We start from the raw sequence: 19191 nt of genomic DNA, 5'->3' as shown, positions 1-19191 counted from the left end.
ATTATTTGTGTGGAAAGTATTATAAACCTATTACAGGAAAGTATTATGTAGCCGATTGTGTTAGTTGGGTACCTAAGCTAACTTTGTTGGACTTACAAATTGGACTTACGAACGTGCTCTCAGAACAGAACTCATTTGTATGTAGGGGACTTACTGTATTAGCTGTCCCCAGGTCCAGACAGAGCCCCTGGCCAGTGCCCCTGACTCAGGGACTCCTAGCAGGAAACCCAGAGTCTGAGGCTGACCACATCCCCCCAGAAGGAGGAGGGGAAGGAGGACACTGTTCCAGGACCATGGGAAGCGGCAGGAGGACACTGTTCCAGGACCATGGGAGGCGGCAGGAGGACACTCATCCTGGTCCACCTGTCCCCCTCTCTGCCGGTTCCTGTCCTCTGAATTCCTGGGGTGCTTGTGGCACTGACCCTCGGGAGCCCCTTACTCTCCCAGCCTTACTTTTCCCACCTCTGTCCAGAAACTTTGTGCCATCACCTGTTTCATTCTCTCCCAAGACCTCACCTCATCTCTTTGTTTGAAGTGTTCATTACCTGTCTTTTCCTCATGAAATGTAAGCTCCATGACAGCAAAGCCTTGAGATGTCTGGTTCCCTTCTACATCCCTAATACCTACCGCACTGCCTGGCACGCACACCTGCTCACTCCGTATTTGGTGAATGAGTGAGTGTCTGTTCCCTGTCCCTTTGTATGTATTCTCTCGAAGGACCAGCACAGCATCCAGGTCCCAGAGAGGAAAGTGTAAGAAAAAACAGAGGCACTTTCTTCCCCAAAGACCACTTTTGAGATGCTGGGTGTGCAAGGCAGCCCTTAATTTAAAAGATCACAGCAGGCAGAGCACAGCCAGAGAACCACGTGTGAAGCCCAGAACTGTAGTATCCTATCATCCTCCGCATCAACAGTACTGCCCAACTGTCACATGCGTCTTTGACAGGTCTCAGCTTTCCTGTCACCCTCCTCAGCTAGGCACTCATCACCCACACCTCAGATCACTGCGATGACCACCTAGGTAGCCTCTGTCGCCAAGCCATCCTCAAACCTCCAGCAGCTTCATCTGCCAATAATCACTGTTCCTAAGACATAAAAGGTGTCCAGTAAATGTCTGGAGAATTAAAGCATGAATCCTTTAAAGGATGAAAACAGGAAACACTGCCTTCATCATATAAAATCCCTGCTTTCAAAACTCTATGTTGCAATACAACAAACTAGTGAATATAACAAAAAAGAAGCTTACTCACAGATAAAGAGAACAACTGAGTGGTTACCAGTGGGGAGAGGGAAGAGGGGAGGGGCAACAGAGGAGGTTAAGAGGTACAAACCACTATGTATCATATAAATAAGCTACAACGACATATTGTACAACAGGGGGAAATACAGTCCACATTTTATAATAACTATAAATGGAGTATAGCCTTTAAAAACTGTGAATCACAAGAGACTCACAGACTTAGAGAACAAACTTACAGTACTGGCGGGGGAAGGGTGGAGGGAGAGATAGGGAGTGTGGGATTGACATGTACCCACAGCTATATTTAAAGTGGATAACCAACAAGGACCTACTGTACAGCACAGGGCGCTCTGCTCAATATTCTGTAACAACCTAATTGGGAAAAGAATTTGAAAAAGAATAGATACATGTACAACTGAATCATTTTGTTGTATACCTGAAACGAACACAACATTGTTAATCAACTATACTCCAATATAAAATAAAAAGTTTAAAAAAATTATGAATCACTATATTGTACATCGTAACATATAACACGGCACATCACCTATACTTCAATTAAAAAAAGAAATTAAAAAAATTCTATATTGCTCCCTGCCACGTCCAAACCCAGCAGCCAGGCACTCAAGACTCTGCAATCAAGTCACGACCACACTTCCAACCTCATCTCCTTCCCACCGTGGGCGCCTCTGCCCTCAGGATTTGAGTTCCCTAAACTTTTACTCAGCTTATGCTTGACCCCCGCCCCCCGCCCCACCCCGCCCCGGCAACGGAAATAGCCACCTTTGCTTAGACACATACACACACCCGTATCAACAGGCTCTTGGAGCTGGAGGGGGTCTTAAAAATTCAACTCAAAGCTCTTCCTTTTGGGAAATACAGCAAAACACTAAGAAATGCTGCATACAATTTGACAAACTTCTTATTTACATAGCTAAGGACTCCATAAAGTAAGGGCAATCTCCAGGGGCCAAAACATGAAGATGTGAACATTGGTACAGCTCTAGATAATAGATTAGGTTAAATGGATTTTAGAGTATTAAAAACAGAAGAACAGCAACAAAAAAACACAACAAATTTTAAAAAGGAACCAAATTTGAAACAGAACCAAATAAAGCTTATAGATATGAAAAATATAGTCATTGAATCAAATTAAAAAATGGAGTAGATGCCTCCGCCTCAATGTCCCTCCCTGATTGTCTGCCCCTTCTATGCACCTGTGCAGCTTCCCCGCCTTCTGCTGCTGGGAGCCGTTCACCTGAGGTATGCTCCCAGCCTCCTCTCCCTTTTCCCAGCCCTCTGCTCAGCTGAAATAACGAAGGAGAACCAAGAACTGAGAATTCGCTCCAACACTCTGTGCCTGGCTCCTGAGGAAGCCCTCCACGTCCTCACCATCCCCTGCCAATCTTTAGCTTGGAGATGGTGGTGAGAAGTCTGGAGACCAGCTGGCAGGCGAGGGAGGGCCATGCGTGTGCACAGGCCTGCACACATCTATTTGGACCCCGGTTGGCAGGAAGGGTGGAAAGGAGAGGATCAGAGGATTTGTAAGAAGATCTCAGCAGAGAGGCCTTTAATCTTTGAAGCAACTGCTTGTATGGAGGCCACGTTGTCAGGGATGACCTTGGAGTCCAAATAGCCAGAAGCACTGGGATAGCTGCCACCCCTCCACCAGGCAACTGAGTCTTGAAAGACCAGAGCCCAAAGGCCAAAGATGGACTGGCCCCTTGGCCCCTTTGTGACACGGGAGAGATTCCAAACCAGACCTTGAAACACGCATCTTACTGAATGGAAGGCTGGGAAACTGAAGCCCTCAAGAGAAACAGGACCTGCACAAGCATCCTCAATAAGTCAGCTTCAAAGCTTGGATTAAAACAGAGATAAATAGTCCATTGTATATATGTGCCACAACTTCTGTATCCACTCATCTGTCGATGGACATTTAGGTTGCTTCCATGTCCTGGCTATTGTAAATAATGCTGTAATGAACATAGATGGATGGACCTAGAGTCTGTCATACAGAGTGAAGTAAATCAGAAAGAGAAAAACAAATACCGTATGCTAATGCATATATATGGAATCTAGAAAAATGGTACTGATGAACCTAGTGGAAGGGCAGGAATAGAGATGCAGATGTAGAGAATGGACTTGAGGACACAGGGGGGAAAGGGGAAGCTGGTACACTTCCAAATGTAAAATAGATAGCTAGTGGGAAGCTGCTGCAGAGCACAGGGAGACCAGCTCGATGCTTTGTGAAGACCTAGCCGGGTGGGATAGGGAGGGTGGGAGGGTGGCTCAAGAGGGAGGGAATACGGGGATAGATGTATACATATAGCTGATTCACTTTGTTGTACAGCAGAAACTAGCACAATACTGTAAAGCAATTATACTCTAATAAAGGTAAAAAAATTAAAAAAAAAATACCATCTTAAAAAAAACAACAGAGATAAAGCCCAGTATTTCTGCCTCCAAGTCCCGGAAGTCCTCTGAGCGTACTCAGGGACATGCAGTAGAGCAACAGGTTATGTTGCCCAACGGCTGCGCTTTGGTGCCCTGGTCCATCCCCTAAATAGCTCTCATTCTCAGCAAAATCCTTGACTTCTAATGCAACCCTCCCCATCAGTGCAGATCCATGACTGGGGTGCAGATGGGAAGACGGAAGCAGTGCCCAACATCATGGAAAAGAGGCTGGTGGAAGAATGTGTGTGTGGTGGCAGGTGCAGACGTGGATGGCCTGGAGACGACGGAGGGGACTAGGCACAGCTGTGCCACAGGCCGAGAAGCTGGAGAGACGCTGGCAAGAGGGCAGCTAAGGAATGCATCCCTGCACTCCTGCCTGCTCAGCCTTTTTCTAATTCCTACCAGAATGTAAACTCTGAAGGGGAAGAGATGGGAACCATCTCTCTCTGAGCTCCTGACACGTGCTAGGCTTATGTTCAGTCTAATCAGACACTTACCACGTGCGAGGCTCGCTAAATCTTATTTAATCATAAGAAAAGCTCTACAGGGAGGTCATATAACCCCATTACCCAGATGAAGCATCTGAAGCTTGAAAAGGAATAAGTACTTTATACAAAGTCCTGCAACTGGTGAGGAATAGAGCTTGGATTGGAATAGAGCCCTGTCTTTGAATTCCTTTTTCCCAGGAATCATCAGTGCTTTTAAGTACACTCAGTCCCCCACAAAAAAAGTAAATGCTCCATAAACATTTTACTTAAGTTTTAAACTAAAACTTAATGTCTGCAGCCATTCAGGATTTGCAAAATAAAAAAGAATTGAAAACTACACATCGCTCAATTTGCTGGGCATTTATACAGGCGTACCTTGCTTTACTGCACTTCACGGATATTGGAATTTTTTACAAATTGAAGGTTTGTGGCAACCCTGCGTAGAGTGGTGAGCAAGTCTATCAGCACCATTTTTCCAACAGCCTTTGCTCACTTCGTGTCTCTGTGTCACATTTTGGTAATTCCCATAGTATTGCAAATTTTTTCATTATTATTCTATTTGTGATGGTGATCTGTGATCCTTGATGTCACTTTTTTTTTAAACAATGTTACTACTGCAAAAAGATTATGACTCACTGAAGGCTCAGATGATGGTTAGCACTTTTTAACCAATAAAGTTTTTTTTTCCCTGAATTCAACCAATAAAGTTTTTTTAAATTAAGGTCTATAGATGGTTTTTTTTTAGACATAATGCCACTGCACACTTAATAGACTACAGTCTAGTGTGAACATAACTGTTATATGCACTAGGAAACCAAAACATTTGTTTGACTCACTTTCTTGCAAGATTCACTTTATTGCGGGAGTCTGAAACTGAACGCATAGCATCTCTGAGGTCTGCCTGTATAAAATCCTTTGTCTGAAATGGCATTTCTCTATTCCCACCCCCACCTTTCCTTCTCCTTTTCCCACCTTGGGCCCCTCTCCCAGGTCGTGGTGCCATAAAGCACAATTCCACTTGCAATGGCTTGCAGGATCTTAGTTCCCTGACCAGGGATTGAACCCGGGCCGAGTCCTAACCACTGGACCACCAGGGAAGTCCCAAGAACAGTTTAAAAGAAGCGGAGAAATGGGTAGGAGGCAGATAACACCTCTTCCCTGGGCCTGTTTTCTCATCTGTTACTAAAGAGGCTGGACCACTGGTGTTTGTGATGCTTGTGCCTTCCTGTATCCAGAAGCCACAGCTCTTCATGCTCATGGTCCCCACAGTGGCCAGGGTGGGGGTGGGGGTTTAGAAGCCCACAGGACAAACTTGAGGATCCTGGCCTTCCTGGCCAGTCCCCTCAGTTGTTTATTAGTATTGGGTGCCCCAAGCTTTTAAATTTTCCTTACATTATGTCATTGTTTCCAATGACAATGGCTTAGGCCCCAGCATCTGTCAGTAAATTCCAAGCTTTTGATATCCTCTTCATATATAAGGTAAGAATTTATTTTTGAATGTCATTCAATTTTTCAATACCTAACTAAACTAAAAACAAAAAAAATCAGGAAAATAATTTTTCAGGTGTTTTTGAGTTTTTAACCTAGAATTCTTTCCAGAATCCAGCATCTGGCTATCACAGCTATTATGCTCTTTTTATTTTCAAGAATGTCTAGGTCAGGACTTCCCTGGTGGTCCAGTGGTTAAGACGCCTCGCTTCCAGTGCAGGGGGTGTGAGTTCTATCCCCGGTCAGAGAACTAAGATCCCACATGCTGGCCAAAAAAAAAAAAAAAAAAAAAAGAGAGAGAGAGAGAGAAAGAATGTCTAGTAGTGGGATTATAGGTGGCTGTTAGTTTCTTCTTCATACATTTATACGTACCATAGCACTTTTATTGATTTCTTTATGCCTTGATTTGGTCCTGAAAAAGTTACCGTGGCTTGCAAGTACCACAGAATATAAGATGACATAAATTAGTAGTAGTTGTGGGAAAAAAAGAAAAAGATACAGGCATAAGATTGATACCCAAATGTAGACCACAAAATCTTTTACGCTTTTTTCCAAATGAACCAAAACCTGAATTCTAAAGCTTTCTAGTAACCAACACAAAGGGAGAAACCCAAGTGGCTATACAGTTTACATGGCCAATAAAAATGAAAACAAACGGATCGCTCAAGAGAGCACAGCTAATTCTAATAACAAGACCAGAAGAAAAGTTCTCATTATAAGAAAAAGAAAACTGTAATTATGCATGATGATGGATGTTAACCAAACTTACTGTGGTGATCATTTTGCAGTGTATACATGTATCAAATCACTATGTTGTACACTTTAATACATCAATTATATATCTAAAAGTGGAAAAAAAATAAAGGCCAGAATAAACATTTCTGGAAGGTTCTCATCCACAGGATAAAGCAATGGCTCTCAATCCCATCCTTGGAGAATTTCACAGGCCTGTATCTTATGGTACTTAGGTCCTGGGTCTTCCTTGGCCCCTCCTTAAGTTATTGGATCAGCTATACCGGGTGCCTAACACACAAAAAGGTAATTTTATAGGAGTTAATGTGGTCCAGATACACAGCCGTTATGCGGTATAATGAACATATGTTATTTTTATAATCATAAATATTATTTTAAAAATAAATCACACATTGTGTGATTCCATTTCCATAAAGTATAAAAATAGACTAAATTAATCTATGCTTATGGTAGTGATAGAAAGCGCTGGTAATGTTCTGTTTCTTCATCAGAGTATTCATTACAAGATATGTTCAGTTTGTGGAGTTTCATCGAGCTGTACCCTCACATGTGTAATTCTCTGCACACATAACATACTTCCATGGGAATTTCCTGGTGGTCCAATGGTTAGGATTCCGGGCTTTCAATGCCAGGGTCCTGGGTTCAATCCCTGATTGGGGAACTAAGATTCCTCAAGCCATGCGGTGCGGAGAGAAAAAAAATTCAAACTGACAAACAAAAAAAGATACTTCATGAAAAGCAAAACAAAACAAAACAGAAAGCTGGGACCACATGGACAATTCAAGTGCTTATTTTCGAAAAAAGTTGGTCGATGGTTAAGAAATTTAAAAGTTTAGCATAAGAAATAAGTTACATACTAAAATATCACAGAGATAAAAAGAATATTCACTTTTGCTCATCTCATGGATACTTCTAACATTAAGAGCAGTGCTCATTGGAACCTAAGGGTCCGTAAAAATTTAAAGATCTATCGGTCATGCTTTGCTCAGATGTATAACATATTCAGCCCAGCACTCTTTATATACCCCATCCAAACCACTCTCACCTCTTCTAGTAGTATTTTTCATATCAGATAACATATAAATCTATTAATTGTGGGTCACGAGGTCAAAGGAGGGTTGTCTGAAAGCACAGAACGTATGCTTGGCCTAGCTGAGGACTCAACATCCTCGGATAAAAGGAAACGTGCTCGTGGAAATTAAAAGGGTAGGCTTTGAGACCGGTGGAACTCGGTAGAGAAGCAGACAGTGAGCGGCCGACTCCAAGAGCAGCCTCCAGGCCCCCTTCCAAAGCAAACTCTGCTCTGGCGGCTGCTCCGCTCCATAAAGCCCAGCACTGGAGGGCAAGGCCAGGCTCTGGGGCCTGGAAAACTACTGCAGTGCACCACCAGCCACTCCTAAAGTGGCTGCTTCAAAGGCCTGTGCTGCAGAGCAGCTAGAACCATGCAAGGCGTCCGGACGACTCCCGGGATGCGGGCAGTCAGCAGCCCCGGCACCCAAGCAGGAGACTGGGGCCTCAGCCCACACGAGGGTCCCTGGGTGGCAGCAGGATAGCAGGGCCGGCTGTGCTGCTGGGATTCTGTGGCCAAGTCAGAAAGGACTGCAGAGACCAGGAAATGAGAGGCCAAGGCTGGGTGAGGGCCCCTGTCCTCACAGCCTGTGGTCCCGGTGCAGACGGCGCTGGTCCGAAGGAAACACACTTTTAATTTAAGAAAAAGCATTGATGGCTTAATTCTTATCCTTTGCATTTGTGTTTAAAGGCCATTGTTGTTTATATGTATTATGGTACGAGGAACAAGAATTCCTAGTTCTATTCTTGGATCCGTCTCTGATAAACAGAGTATCTGCCAGTGGAAAATATCAGGTGCTTGGAAATTCAGAGCTTACCATCCATAACCATAAGGTATTTGAGTGTCTAATATTTGCCCTGAATTGAATACTGATTTGAAGTTACATGCAGCAGCCGGGTGGCCAGAGTGACAGCATAAAGAGAGGTAAGTAGGGACTTCCCTGGTGGTACAGTGTCTAAGATTCTACGTTCCCAATGTAGGAGACCTGGGTTCGATCCCTGGTCCGGGAACTAGATCCCACATGCCGCAACTAATGATCCACATGTTGCAACTAAAAGACCCCACACATCTCAACTAAGACCCAGCGCAGCCAAATAAATATTGTTTTTTAAAAAAGAGAGAGGTAAGTAGGACAGAGGAAAAGGAGCTAGGGGCTCCATGGGAAAGAGGGGCAGCCAAGCCAGGGTGACAGGCAACAGGGTCCCGGGCCCAAGGGCACACAGAGCAGCTGTGTCTCCCTCCACACTTGCCTCTGCTCTGAGTTTCAGCTCTGAGCCACCGCATCCCCACTCTGCCCACACATCTGCCTCATCAGTTTCTCCTCTCCCGGCCTTCGTCTCAGATTACCGCTCTGCCCTGAGTTACCTCTGTTACTGGAGGGTTTGTATCTCTTCCAAATCGGAATGGCTGTGGTGACCCTGGGAGCCGCGGGGCCCGCCTGACATCCGTGGCTGTGCCACCCCAGCCCACTCAGAGTCACTTAGGAATCGCAGGAGCCAGCCAGAGAGATGTGTTACAGGTTTCAGGCTTGGGAACACTTTGGGGTAAACTGGGCACTTAAATGGGGAGATTGCAGACCTGGCCTTGCGAGATCTGGAAAGGGGCTGGTAGGCACTACCACTTGGCCCTGGCTCTGTGCCCAGATGTGATCGCTTGGTTCCAGCGCCGAGCTGGTCTCAGCAGTAGGTCAATTATAGAGCAAAGAACCTAGAAACCATTTTCGTCCAGACCTCTGTCCTCAGGCAGGACATAGCTAATCCAATCTGAACAAGTGGGTACAGCTCGTTAAAACCTGCCGGGACGGAGTCTTTAACTTCCAATAACAGTCTGTGCCCAGGGTTGCTTTCAGCCAGTACACACCAGTACAGCTGTGCCAGTTCTCAAAATACTGGAACACTTATGAACATGCTGGTATACAGTGACTGCCCCAGGCCCTCTGAATCTCCTACTAGAGTCCTGACCTGTCCCAGGAGAGCTCCATGACCCAGCAGCCAAAGGCTAATGCCAGCCACAGCAAGGAACCTTCCACCCCATCCCAGCACCATCACCCATACCAAAGTACGGTACTCTGAAATAGTTTTACTATTTCCCTGTCCGTTCTACAACACTACCCTATTGTAAAACTTTCAACTGCTTTCTCTTATCTACTGAATAAATGCCACCCTTTAAGGTTGTTATTCAAAGGCTTTCATAACACAGCACCATCCCCTATTCTCCTTCACACCCTCTGCTTCACCAAACCCAGATGCTCAACACTTCCAAACACTAACTTTTCCTAGACTCTTGGTCTTGGCTTCTGCTGCTCTCTCTGCCTAGAATCGCTTTCTCTTTCTGGGTCCACTAAAGTCTTATCAACGCCTCAAGATCTCTTAAAATGTCATCACTTCCATGAAATATTAGTTGAAAGAGCCATGTCCCGTTTCCAGAAGTGTCACAGCAACGTGTAGGCTCTACCTCTGTAAAACTTAACGGTTGTCTAGTATTACGATTATTCTCATATACGCACCTGAACTCCCCTCCTAGAGGGAAAGCTGTGAGAGGCAGAAACCATAACGGAGTCATCACCACATCTAAGTGACCGAGCTCAATGCCCTGCTCGAGCTATGTGCTAAACAAATATTTGTTTAAATGAGTGAGTGAACAGCTCTCGTTCTTTTGTCCAAGGGACGGACTTTTCTATCTGTGAACGGTTTTGGTGGCTTCTCCCTGCAGTTACTCCAAATGTGGTTGTATCTTTTTCTACATATGGAGCCCAAATTGCATATCACCCATGTCAAACTATGGGGTTATTCCATGAAGAAGCAGGAAGCACGTTCCCTGTCATTACTCTACCACCCTGGAGTCTGTAACTGCCAGCTCTCCATACACTTCTCCCAGTGCCAGATCAGGGCGGCAGTCACACAGTGACAGGCAAATGAAAGGTTCTTGGTAACAGAGGCTGGCCTTACAGATGACAGGAAGGCTGGTGGTGGGGTGAGTTGGCAGGAGCTGCTAGAGAGAGGTAGGGTGGCTTGTTGGGAAGCAGAGCCAAGCCGGGGCTCTGGTTGCTGCTATATCCCAGGGTGTACAGGAGGGAAGGATAGCAGCCCCCTTCCTACTGCTCTGCTTTCTAATTTCTCCTCCCCTGCTCTCCCTCCAGAGGAACAGCTGGGAGTAAGATTTATAAGACAGGACGTCGATGCATGATGTCTGGGCTTCTTAAAAAACAAAGGATGGGAGACCAGGAGCCAGAAACCACAGCCGCCGTCTAAATCTCATTCTAAAAGGAAATCAAGAAAAGAGTAGAATATGATGGGAGAGCCCGGCATGAAAAGCCACCATGACAGCAGGTGGGCTTCAGGGTTCTAGGAGGCTGAGAAGAGGACATGAGTGATCCGTCAGTGCCCAGGCTTGGACCCCCACTAAAAACAACAGTTAGGGAAATGGAAAGCCAGCTCTGGGCTAGGAAGCTGAGAACATGCTTCTGGAGAAGGGTCAGTTTGGAAAAGGAAACAAAGAATAAGGAAACCCAGTCAGAGAGTGGAGATTCATCTAGAAGGGAAAACAAACAGACCTAGGAAGTGATGACTAAGGATGAGACAGCCAACAGGTGACAGAGGTTGGGAGCCAGGTGTGTGATTATGGTTACGCACCCTGGTTCTGGTCTCCGAGGAGAAAGCGCACCTGAGGGAAAGGAAAAGTATGTGCTGGGGGATGGCAGGCCATTCATGTCAGGGTCACAAAGCAACTGTTTTCCTCTCTGGTGTTTGGCCGCACCACAGCATGCAGAATCTTAGTTCTTAGTTCCCCGACCAGGGATGGAACCCGTGCCCCCTGCAGTGGCAGCTCAGAACCTTAACTACCAGACCACCAGGGAAGTTCCTCCTTTCTGGTTTTAATCTGTGCAGAGGACTCCCCTGGCTACCACGTTAACAAGATGGTGGCCACACTGAGAAGGGGTATCCCAGGGAGGACAGGGGAAAGACCCCTCCCAGGGCCCCCCAGCCACCCACACTCCACCTGGGTTCGTCCCTGTGGAACTCTTTGAGCGGCTGTGGTATGGAAGAGTAGGTTCACTCTGTCTTTCAAGGGGATGAGCAAGGCTTGGGGAGGGAAGAACCAGCTGTGGGAAGGCAGGTTGTTCTTTAGAAGGAAGAACTCTCCTACTTAGAGCTGTGGACCTGACCGGGAAGACCCTTCCTGGCATGTGCTGAGCTCCCTGACCCTGGAAATGCTCAGGCGGGGAGATCACACAATCTTAGTGTCCACGTTGAAAGGAACCAACTTCCTCCTTCTACCTGAGAAGCTGCCATTTGCTCCTGGATTTCCCAACTAGTTAGTTGCAGAACCAGGAATGGAACCCCAATCTCCTAACGCACAGCCAGGAATATTTCAACTGCCACAGAGTGAGCGGTTCCTCCATAAATATCTCTATCCTGAACCAGCTCAATTACTGACCCTAGTAATTCCCTGTCTTTGGCCACAAGAGGAGGCAAAGCACCACACCCAACCCTGGGCAGAGCAGCTGACACAAGAACTTAGAGCATCTTCTCACCAGAGTTTCATGAGTTCTCCCTTTGGTTTCCTGAAAGGGGGAATGTTTATAATTCCAGACAATGCGCCGGAATTATAAACCTCCGCCCCTCAGGCTTGGGAAGGGCACCTAGTAGTTCTGGGAGTTTCTTTTTCCCAACTATTACAGCGACCTTTTTACACAGTCCCTGACACTTTCGGGGTTTTACTTTACTCCGTCAGTAGTAAACTGAAAATCATATAGCCATGCCTGTTGAAGTAAAAAGACAAAGAGAGCATCCCTTCCCGTTTTCCTACGAGGAAACTGAAGCACAGAAAAATTAAGTGGCTCTGGCTCCGTTTAAGTAGGAATCTACCCACTGCCCGGTCCACTGAGCTGCCCACTGAGCCCTGAGCAGGGTCTGGGGGTTCAGTCCATTCCGCAGCGTTCCCCAGGGGGAGCTGCAGACAACCCGCCGGCGGGGGGGGGGGGGCGGGGGGGGTTGGCCAGGACCAGGAGAGGGGACCGCTCAGGGGGAGGTGGGAGACTTGGAGGAAGAGGAAGGGGCTGGGAGGGGAGTGGCCTGTGGGAAGAGGGGAGGCGAGTGGCTCCAGGCGGTATGGTTAAAATAAAGGACCCCCCCTTTCCTGGAAAACGCAGCAGGGGAGCAAACAGAGCGAGCCGTGGAGAAGGCAGGGAGCAAAGTTTGGGCCGCGCAGACCGGAGCGCGCGGCCTGGTGGAGGCGGCCGAGGGCGCCCCAGACACGGACCCCAGCCCGCGTGGACGCGTTTCTCTGGCAGCCGGTCCGCGAGCCCAGCGCGGCCGTGGGTGGCCCCGCGGTTCCCCCGCCTTCCCTCCCGCGGGGCGCCCAGCACCTGGAGACCCAGAGAGGTGGAGGCCGGGTCCGAGATGGGGGGCGGGTCCCCCCCACGCGGGAGCCGCCGGCCCAGCCTCCTCCCCGCCGCGCGCCCTCCGCGGCCCCGGCGCTACTCACTCCGGTTCAGGGGGTTCCCGCCGACCTGGGCCGACGCCGCCAGCTCCAGATAAAGAGTCCAGAGCCCCACGGACACCACGGCGAGCAGCAGCAGCAGCCGGAAGCGCCTCCGCAGCAGCTTGACCGGGCGCAGGAGCAGCAGGAGCCGCGCGGCCCGGGGGCCCCCCATGGTGGCGCTGCGCCCCCCGGCCCCGGCCCCGCCCGGCTCTCAGCGCCGCGCCCCGGCCGCCCGCCCCGGCCGCTCCGCCGCGGGGCGCCGGCTCATGCCCCGCGCAGGCCCCCGGCTGCTCCCGAGGCCCCGCCGGCTCCTGCCAACGCCCCGGTGCGGGCTGGCTGCCGGCCGCCCCGCCGCGCCTCTCTCGCCGCGCTCCCACCGTCTGCGCACGAGGAGGCTCCCCAGGTGCGCCGGCCGGCCCCGCCCCGCGCCCCCCCTCCCTCCCGCGCCTCCGCCCGCGGCCCACCTGCCCCGCCCCCGGCTCGGCCCCGCCCCCGGGGCACAGGTGGGCCCCGCCCCCGAAAAGCGCCGGGAGCGGGACGGCTTCTGCGGCCTCGCGGGTCACTCCCTGGCGCCTCCACCGGCCCGGGGTGCGTGGCGTGCAGGGGGGCAGTTGTGATCCGGACGCTGCTTCCCAGGCACAAGTGAAGTCGAAGCTGCGTGGACGCGGGGCGCGGGGCGCTTGGGGAGGCTTCGGCTTGGGGCGTTTCGGGGCCTGCAGTGACCTTACTCCTGCCTTAGAGTAGACATCGGAGTTGCGGAGCCGCGGCCCCTTAATTCAGCCGCCGTCTGCTCTCCCAACCACATCTCCAGGAGGCCCTGAGAGAGTTATACGGCCGGCCCCCCGGGGGAACCCAAGTAGTTGTTTCCCAGACTAGGATGACAGAGCCTGGGGGGAGAGTGGATGCTGGAGGGTTCTGAGGAAAAATTACAATTCAAAACGAACCAACAAAAAACAAACCTAAAAAACCCAAAGAAACTCACTCCTAAATTAAGAAGTTCATCGAGATATTCTGAATTCCAGTTCTCTGTCTTCGGGCAGGTAAAACATTATTATCTGATTTAAATGAGAGAATTAAGGTCAAGAGGAGCACCGTGCGCTGCTTGAGGTCGCTCATCGGGGCCCAGCGCAGTTTTCTTTTTTGCTTTTTCTCCTGGGGAGACTTTCAGGAGACTATGGAGAAAGAGGAGGAGCAAAAGCGTTCCCCGGACACTTGAAAGCCAAATGAACATGAAATACTGTTCAAAGACAGACTCTCACATCACTGGGTGCTGTTTCTCCTTCCCTCTGCTGCCACTATAGCTGGGTGTTCAACCGTCCCACAGGCTCTACTAGCCGATTGTAACGTTTCTAACTAGAGCCCCCAACTCCAGGCTTCCCACCGGCACCGCCCCCCATCTCCTCCACCACCACCAGATCATCTTGGTAGAATTCCTTTACGCCTCCATACACCTGCTGGAAAATGTCTAATGGCTCTCTGGTGCTTATTGATTGAACTGCCAACTATAAATCTGGAATTCAAGGCCTTCTGAAATCTTTTCCAACTTTATTGGCCATGTGAAAGCTGCTCCAGGTAAAATGAGTTTATTCACTGCCTCCAACACATTTTCCTTTCTAGATGGTCCAGTTGGTCAGGTCTGACCCCTCCTCCAAGGTCCATTTCAGGTCTGTGAAGACTTCTTGAATCAGCCCAGTCCTGAGCAATCCCATCCTCCTTGGAGCTTTAGCACAACTGACGGTCTGATGTGTACCCTCCCACTCACAGGTACACACTCACTCTGAGTCTGAGTCTTGTCTCCCAACTTCACTGTAAGGCTTCCAAAGTGAGAACTGAAAAACAAATGTCGCATATTAACGCATATATGCAGAATCTAGAAAAATGTTATAGATGATCTCGTTTGCAAAGCAGAAATAGAGACACAGATGTATGGATACCAAGGGGAAGGGGTGGGTTATGTGATGAATTGGGAGATTGGGATTGACATATATACACTATTGATACTATGTATAAAATAGATAGCTAATGAGAACAGACTGTACAGCACAGGGAACTCTACTTAGTGCTCTGTGGTGACCTAAATGGAAAGGAAATCCAAAAAAGGAGGGATATGTGTATACGTATAGCTGATTCACTTTGCTGTACAGTAGAAACTAACACAACTTTGTAAAGCAACTATACTCCAATAAAAATTATTATTTTTTAAAGTGAGAACTGTGCATCCTTAGGACGTAGCACGGCATCCATTTAGCCCTCTGCACCCTTTGAGGATGGAGGCAGCCCCAGGAGGGAAAGTCCCCAGGACTCTCAATGTAGTTCTTTAGCAAAAGGTGAACCTGAAGGACAATTCTCTACTAATAGCCCCAGGGAAATGTTTCTGTGAAGGTTCCTAACCATAGATGTGTGCACTTCCTACCCCTTCTTTTTCTCCAAAAGACCAAGACAGGAGCGGCCAGGGTGTACAAGCTTGGCCGAGGCAGGTGGGAGGTGACCGGGGTCCCTGCACGTGGAGTCTCTCTCATTGGGGGCAACCACCCTGGATGTTAGGCTGAATCACTTTCAGGACTTTGTCATGAAAATTGGTGGCAGCCCCATGATTGTCTCCTTAAGACTGGCCCTCCAGAGAGAGGTATGCAACCACTTCAATTGACCAAGGCCTTGAAGTGTTTATTATGTGGGAACTGGGAGAGCTATAAAACGTGGAGCGTGCCATTTAGTTGACGAGAAAAGATATTTTACTAAAAAAGAAAAATGACACTTTAAAGGTCGAGTTTCTGATCCAAATAGTGAATTCCAAAGAAACTCAGAAAAGGAAAGAGCTCAGTCTGCACCTCTCAATTCTGTTCCCTCCTCTTCTCACTCCTCCTCTGTTCTTATACCTTGAACAGATGGTTACTTTCCCTGCTTATGGTGAGAGCACGAAGGGGTGGGGAGGGATGAGGAGGCCAGGAAACCCCCAGGACTCTCCCTCACTCTTCTGTTCTCTTTCCTGCTGTGATTGCCTTGCACCAGACCCTGCTTTCAGGCCGCTTGTTCCAAATCCTTTTCTTTTTTTTTTAATTTATTTATTTATATTGGTTGCATTGGGTCTTCGTTGCTGCATGTGAGCTTTCTCTAGTTGCAGAGAGCGGGGGCTACTCTTCGCTGCAGTGCAGGGGGCTTCTCATTGCAGTGGCTTCTCTTGCTGTGGAGCACGGGCTCTAGAATCACAGGCTTTAGTAGTTGTGGCACTCAGGCTCAGTAGTTGTGGTTCACCAGCTCTAGAGTGCAGGCTCACTAGTTGTGTCCAAATCCCTTTTCAACTTCTAGTGACATCACAGCAGGGAAGGATCTGGCCTTTGAGACCCAAATTCCTTTTTCAACCAATTGATATCGCTGTCATCCACCCTCAGGTCCAGAGGTATTCATGGTGACAAATTTTGGTGGCATAATATCGCCACCAATGTCTGCTCATCGTCATGTCGATTTAACTGAATGCTCACTGGTTCTTCTGATGATTTTCTCCATCCTTTCACTCTCCCACTTCAGCCCTGGCATCTGACCTGAATGGCCCAGGGCCATGTCACACAAAGTGCACCTGAAAGGAGAAAATAACTCCCAGCATGTTGCCTGTAATATTGACGGGACAGACTCTGTCTTTGGCTTGGCGAGGATGTCAGAGTCCAATCAAACCACACAGGTTCTTCTCCCAAATTACAGAGGGTTTGTAAGAGAAGTCAACATAAGCTTTCTAAAATGGGCCAAGGCTAGCACAGGGACCAGAGAAGTCTGATTTGTAAAAGGGAGGGGGTGTCCAGTGACCTGTAGGTATGTTAGTAGAACTCTTGTATCCAGAGCAATTCTTATTCTAGACTATAGGGATGTCAGAATATACTAAATTCTGTAACCCCAGTGGTACCCTTCCCCTTTCCTAAAACCTGACATCTACATTATAATGCAGCACCTTTGGGGAGTTCCCTGGCGGTGCAGTGGTTAGGGCTCTGCACTGTCACTGCCGAGGGCCTGGGTTTGATCCCTGGTCCAGGAACTAAGATCCCACAAGTCATGCAGCAAGGCCAAAATAATAATAATAATAACAACAACAACGCAGCCTCTTTGAGCTTACAGCATGTGTGTTTTGTTTCTCAACATCACAGGATCAGCAGTGGGGGTATTCTCCATTTTAGAGACAGACTTCACAAGCACGCTTCAGTTTCTTGAAGGTGACCTGCACCAAGTTCCCATGACCAGTAAGTGATGGAATCAGAACTAAAACCAGATCTTTAGCCTCTGGCCCTCTTTCCATTGCACCCAGAGAGCCCTCCCTCTCCCACCCGACATTCCATATTCCTTTACACACATATAGACCCTCACTCTCCTCTTCTCTTTTACTTCAGGAGCTTCCCCGCTACTCAAATGTGTTTCATGGAGGTACCTTGGTTGGAAATTCCAATGATAAACCAGTGAGGAGCTCTGGGCCATCACTAAGCCAGTGTCTTCAACTGAGACACAGAAGCCTGAGATCCTTTGAGAGAATTCCTAAGAGAGAGATGAACAGTGCTGAAGCCATCCCCGAGGGCCACAGTCAGCTCACGTAAATCATCCGTACCCAAAGCTGTAGGTTTCTCTGATTCCATTTTGTATGTAGGAAATGGGCTCAGAGATGATAAATAACTCACTCAAGGCAATGCAGGTGACCCTGTCTCAGATGGGACTCAAACTTGGGCTTGCAAACTTCAGACCTGGTGCTTTTTTTTTTTTTCCTTTGCGCACAGTGCAACCCTGGAAGTTCCCCTGGAGAAATGTATTCACCCTGGAAACTGTGAGCTCACTCTCAGCACATCCGTAACTCACTCGGCCACATGACCATTCTTCTCATCCTCTCCTCCCCACCCTCACCCATGCTGCCTGAGCTGCTCTTAACTAGACACCTTTTTTCCTGTGCCTTCCTTCCACGAGTCCATATTTGACAAATCTTTCTGCAGAGTGTGCTGCTGCAGAGGGCAACCTCCAGAGAAGGTGGAGCCCCTCACTGAATGCTTCTCCTGATTTCCCATGCAGTTGAGCCCTTCTGTCTGGGTGACAGAAGGAATTGTATGAGCCCGGGCCAACCCCCAAGCTTTAGCTCCACCATCTGTGGTCCTAAATCATTTTGCATACTGGACTGGGAAACAGATGAATATTTACCATCCCTATAGAAGGATATGTGCAAGACTGCATCGTGGAGAGTCAAGGGAACCAGAGGAAGAGGGCTGAGGCGTTTGTGCTGAAGGGTCAGAACAAAGCTCATTGGCTGGGAAAGATCCCAAGCAGTTCACATACTGAGAGCGTATGACTTCATCTCCCTCTCAAGCAAATGAGTCGTGAATGCACTCCTCAAACGCAAGGCGTGACCCAGACCAGAACTATATGCTTCGAAGCTTGTTTGGCATCTATGGCAGGGTCTGGCTTCCCTTTCCAGCCTGCACTGTGACTGCCTTCAAACGATTACAAGCTCTCTTCCATCATCCTGCCCCCAGGGAAGAGGAGTCCCCAGCGAGTCAACAGACAACTATCCGAGTTGAAAAATTAACTTTGACTTGTGGGCTTTTCACCTGAGTAATACCAATTATTTCCCTCCGCTCAGGTTTGCTTCGTTGCTGGGAAACCTACAAGGAGACAGGGTGAAACAGTAGTCTTGGTTGCTGGTTAGTTGGTGCTGAAACAGAAGCTAAATCAGCTCTCCCTGAAGCCCCACCTCCTGTCTCTCTGACACTAAACATAGTGGAAAGATATTCTCTCACTTTGTCTAGGAGGATGCTCTCTTTTGTCTGCGTCCTCCAGTCTGCTACTACAGATGCTAGTGAGGAGCTTTGCACTGAAGCAGAGGATGACGACCCTCAGCTCTGAGTACACGTATGATGTCTAGAAGCTGCGCGTCTCGCCATGGCTGCAGACCCACGGTCCACAGCGACTGTACCTCTGAGTGAACTATTGGGGCTTCCGTCTTTCCCCCCAAGGGCACATCCCACAGACTTGGTCTGCACACAAACACACAGTATACACACACTCCCCTTTGGGGGCTGCACAGACAGCAGCTTTCTCGCTCGCCTTAGCTCTCTGGCACCACCTCCTGCAGCACTAAGGGTGTTCAGCATTAGCTGAATAAGCTGTAGGTCTCCAGGCCTCTGAGCGAAGCTGGATTTCCTGCCTCTATTCTTTCATCCTGGAAAAAGAAACTCTTTCGTGTATGTCTCC

The 19191-nt window shown here is 48.5% G+C and overlaps 1 protein-coding gene across 1 annotated transcript in view; it reads right to left on the bottom strand.

The window, feature by feature from the left end:
- The window catches only part of B4GALNT3 (beta-1,4-N-acetyl-galactosaminyltransferase 3), a 93477-nt gene extending 80150 nt beyond the window's left edge, over positions 1 to 13327 (bottom strand). The window contains exon 1 of the mRNA XM_057700991.1: positions 12982 to 13327. Within this exon, the coding sequence (XP_057556974.1) occupies positions 12982 to 13150 (169 nt within the window). The 5' untranslated portion in view covers positions 13151 to 13327. The remainder of the gene's footprint in view (positions 1 to 12981) is intronic.
- Positions 13328 to 19191: the final 5864 nt, after the last annotated feature.

This window comes from Hippopotamus amphibius, chromosome 12, assembly GCF_030028045.1.
Source record: "Hippopotamus amphibius kiboko isolate mHipAmp2 chromosome 12, mHipAmp2.hap2, whole genome shotgun sequence".
Taxonomy (NCBI): domain Eukaryota; kingdom Metazoa; phylum Chordata; class Mammalia; order Artiodactyla; family Hippopotamidae; genus Hippopotamus; species Hippopotamus amphibius.
This window is presented reverse-complemented; position numbering and strand designations above follow the sequence as displayed.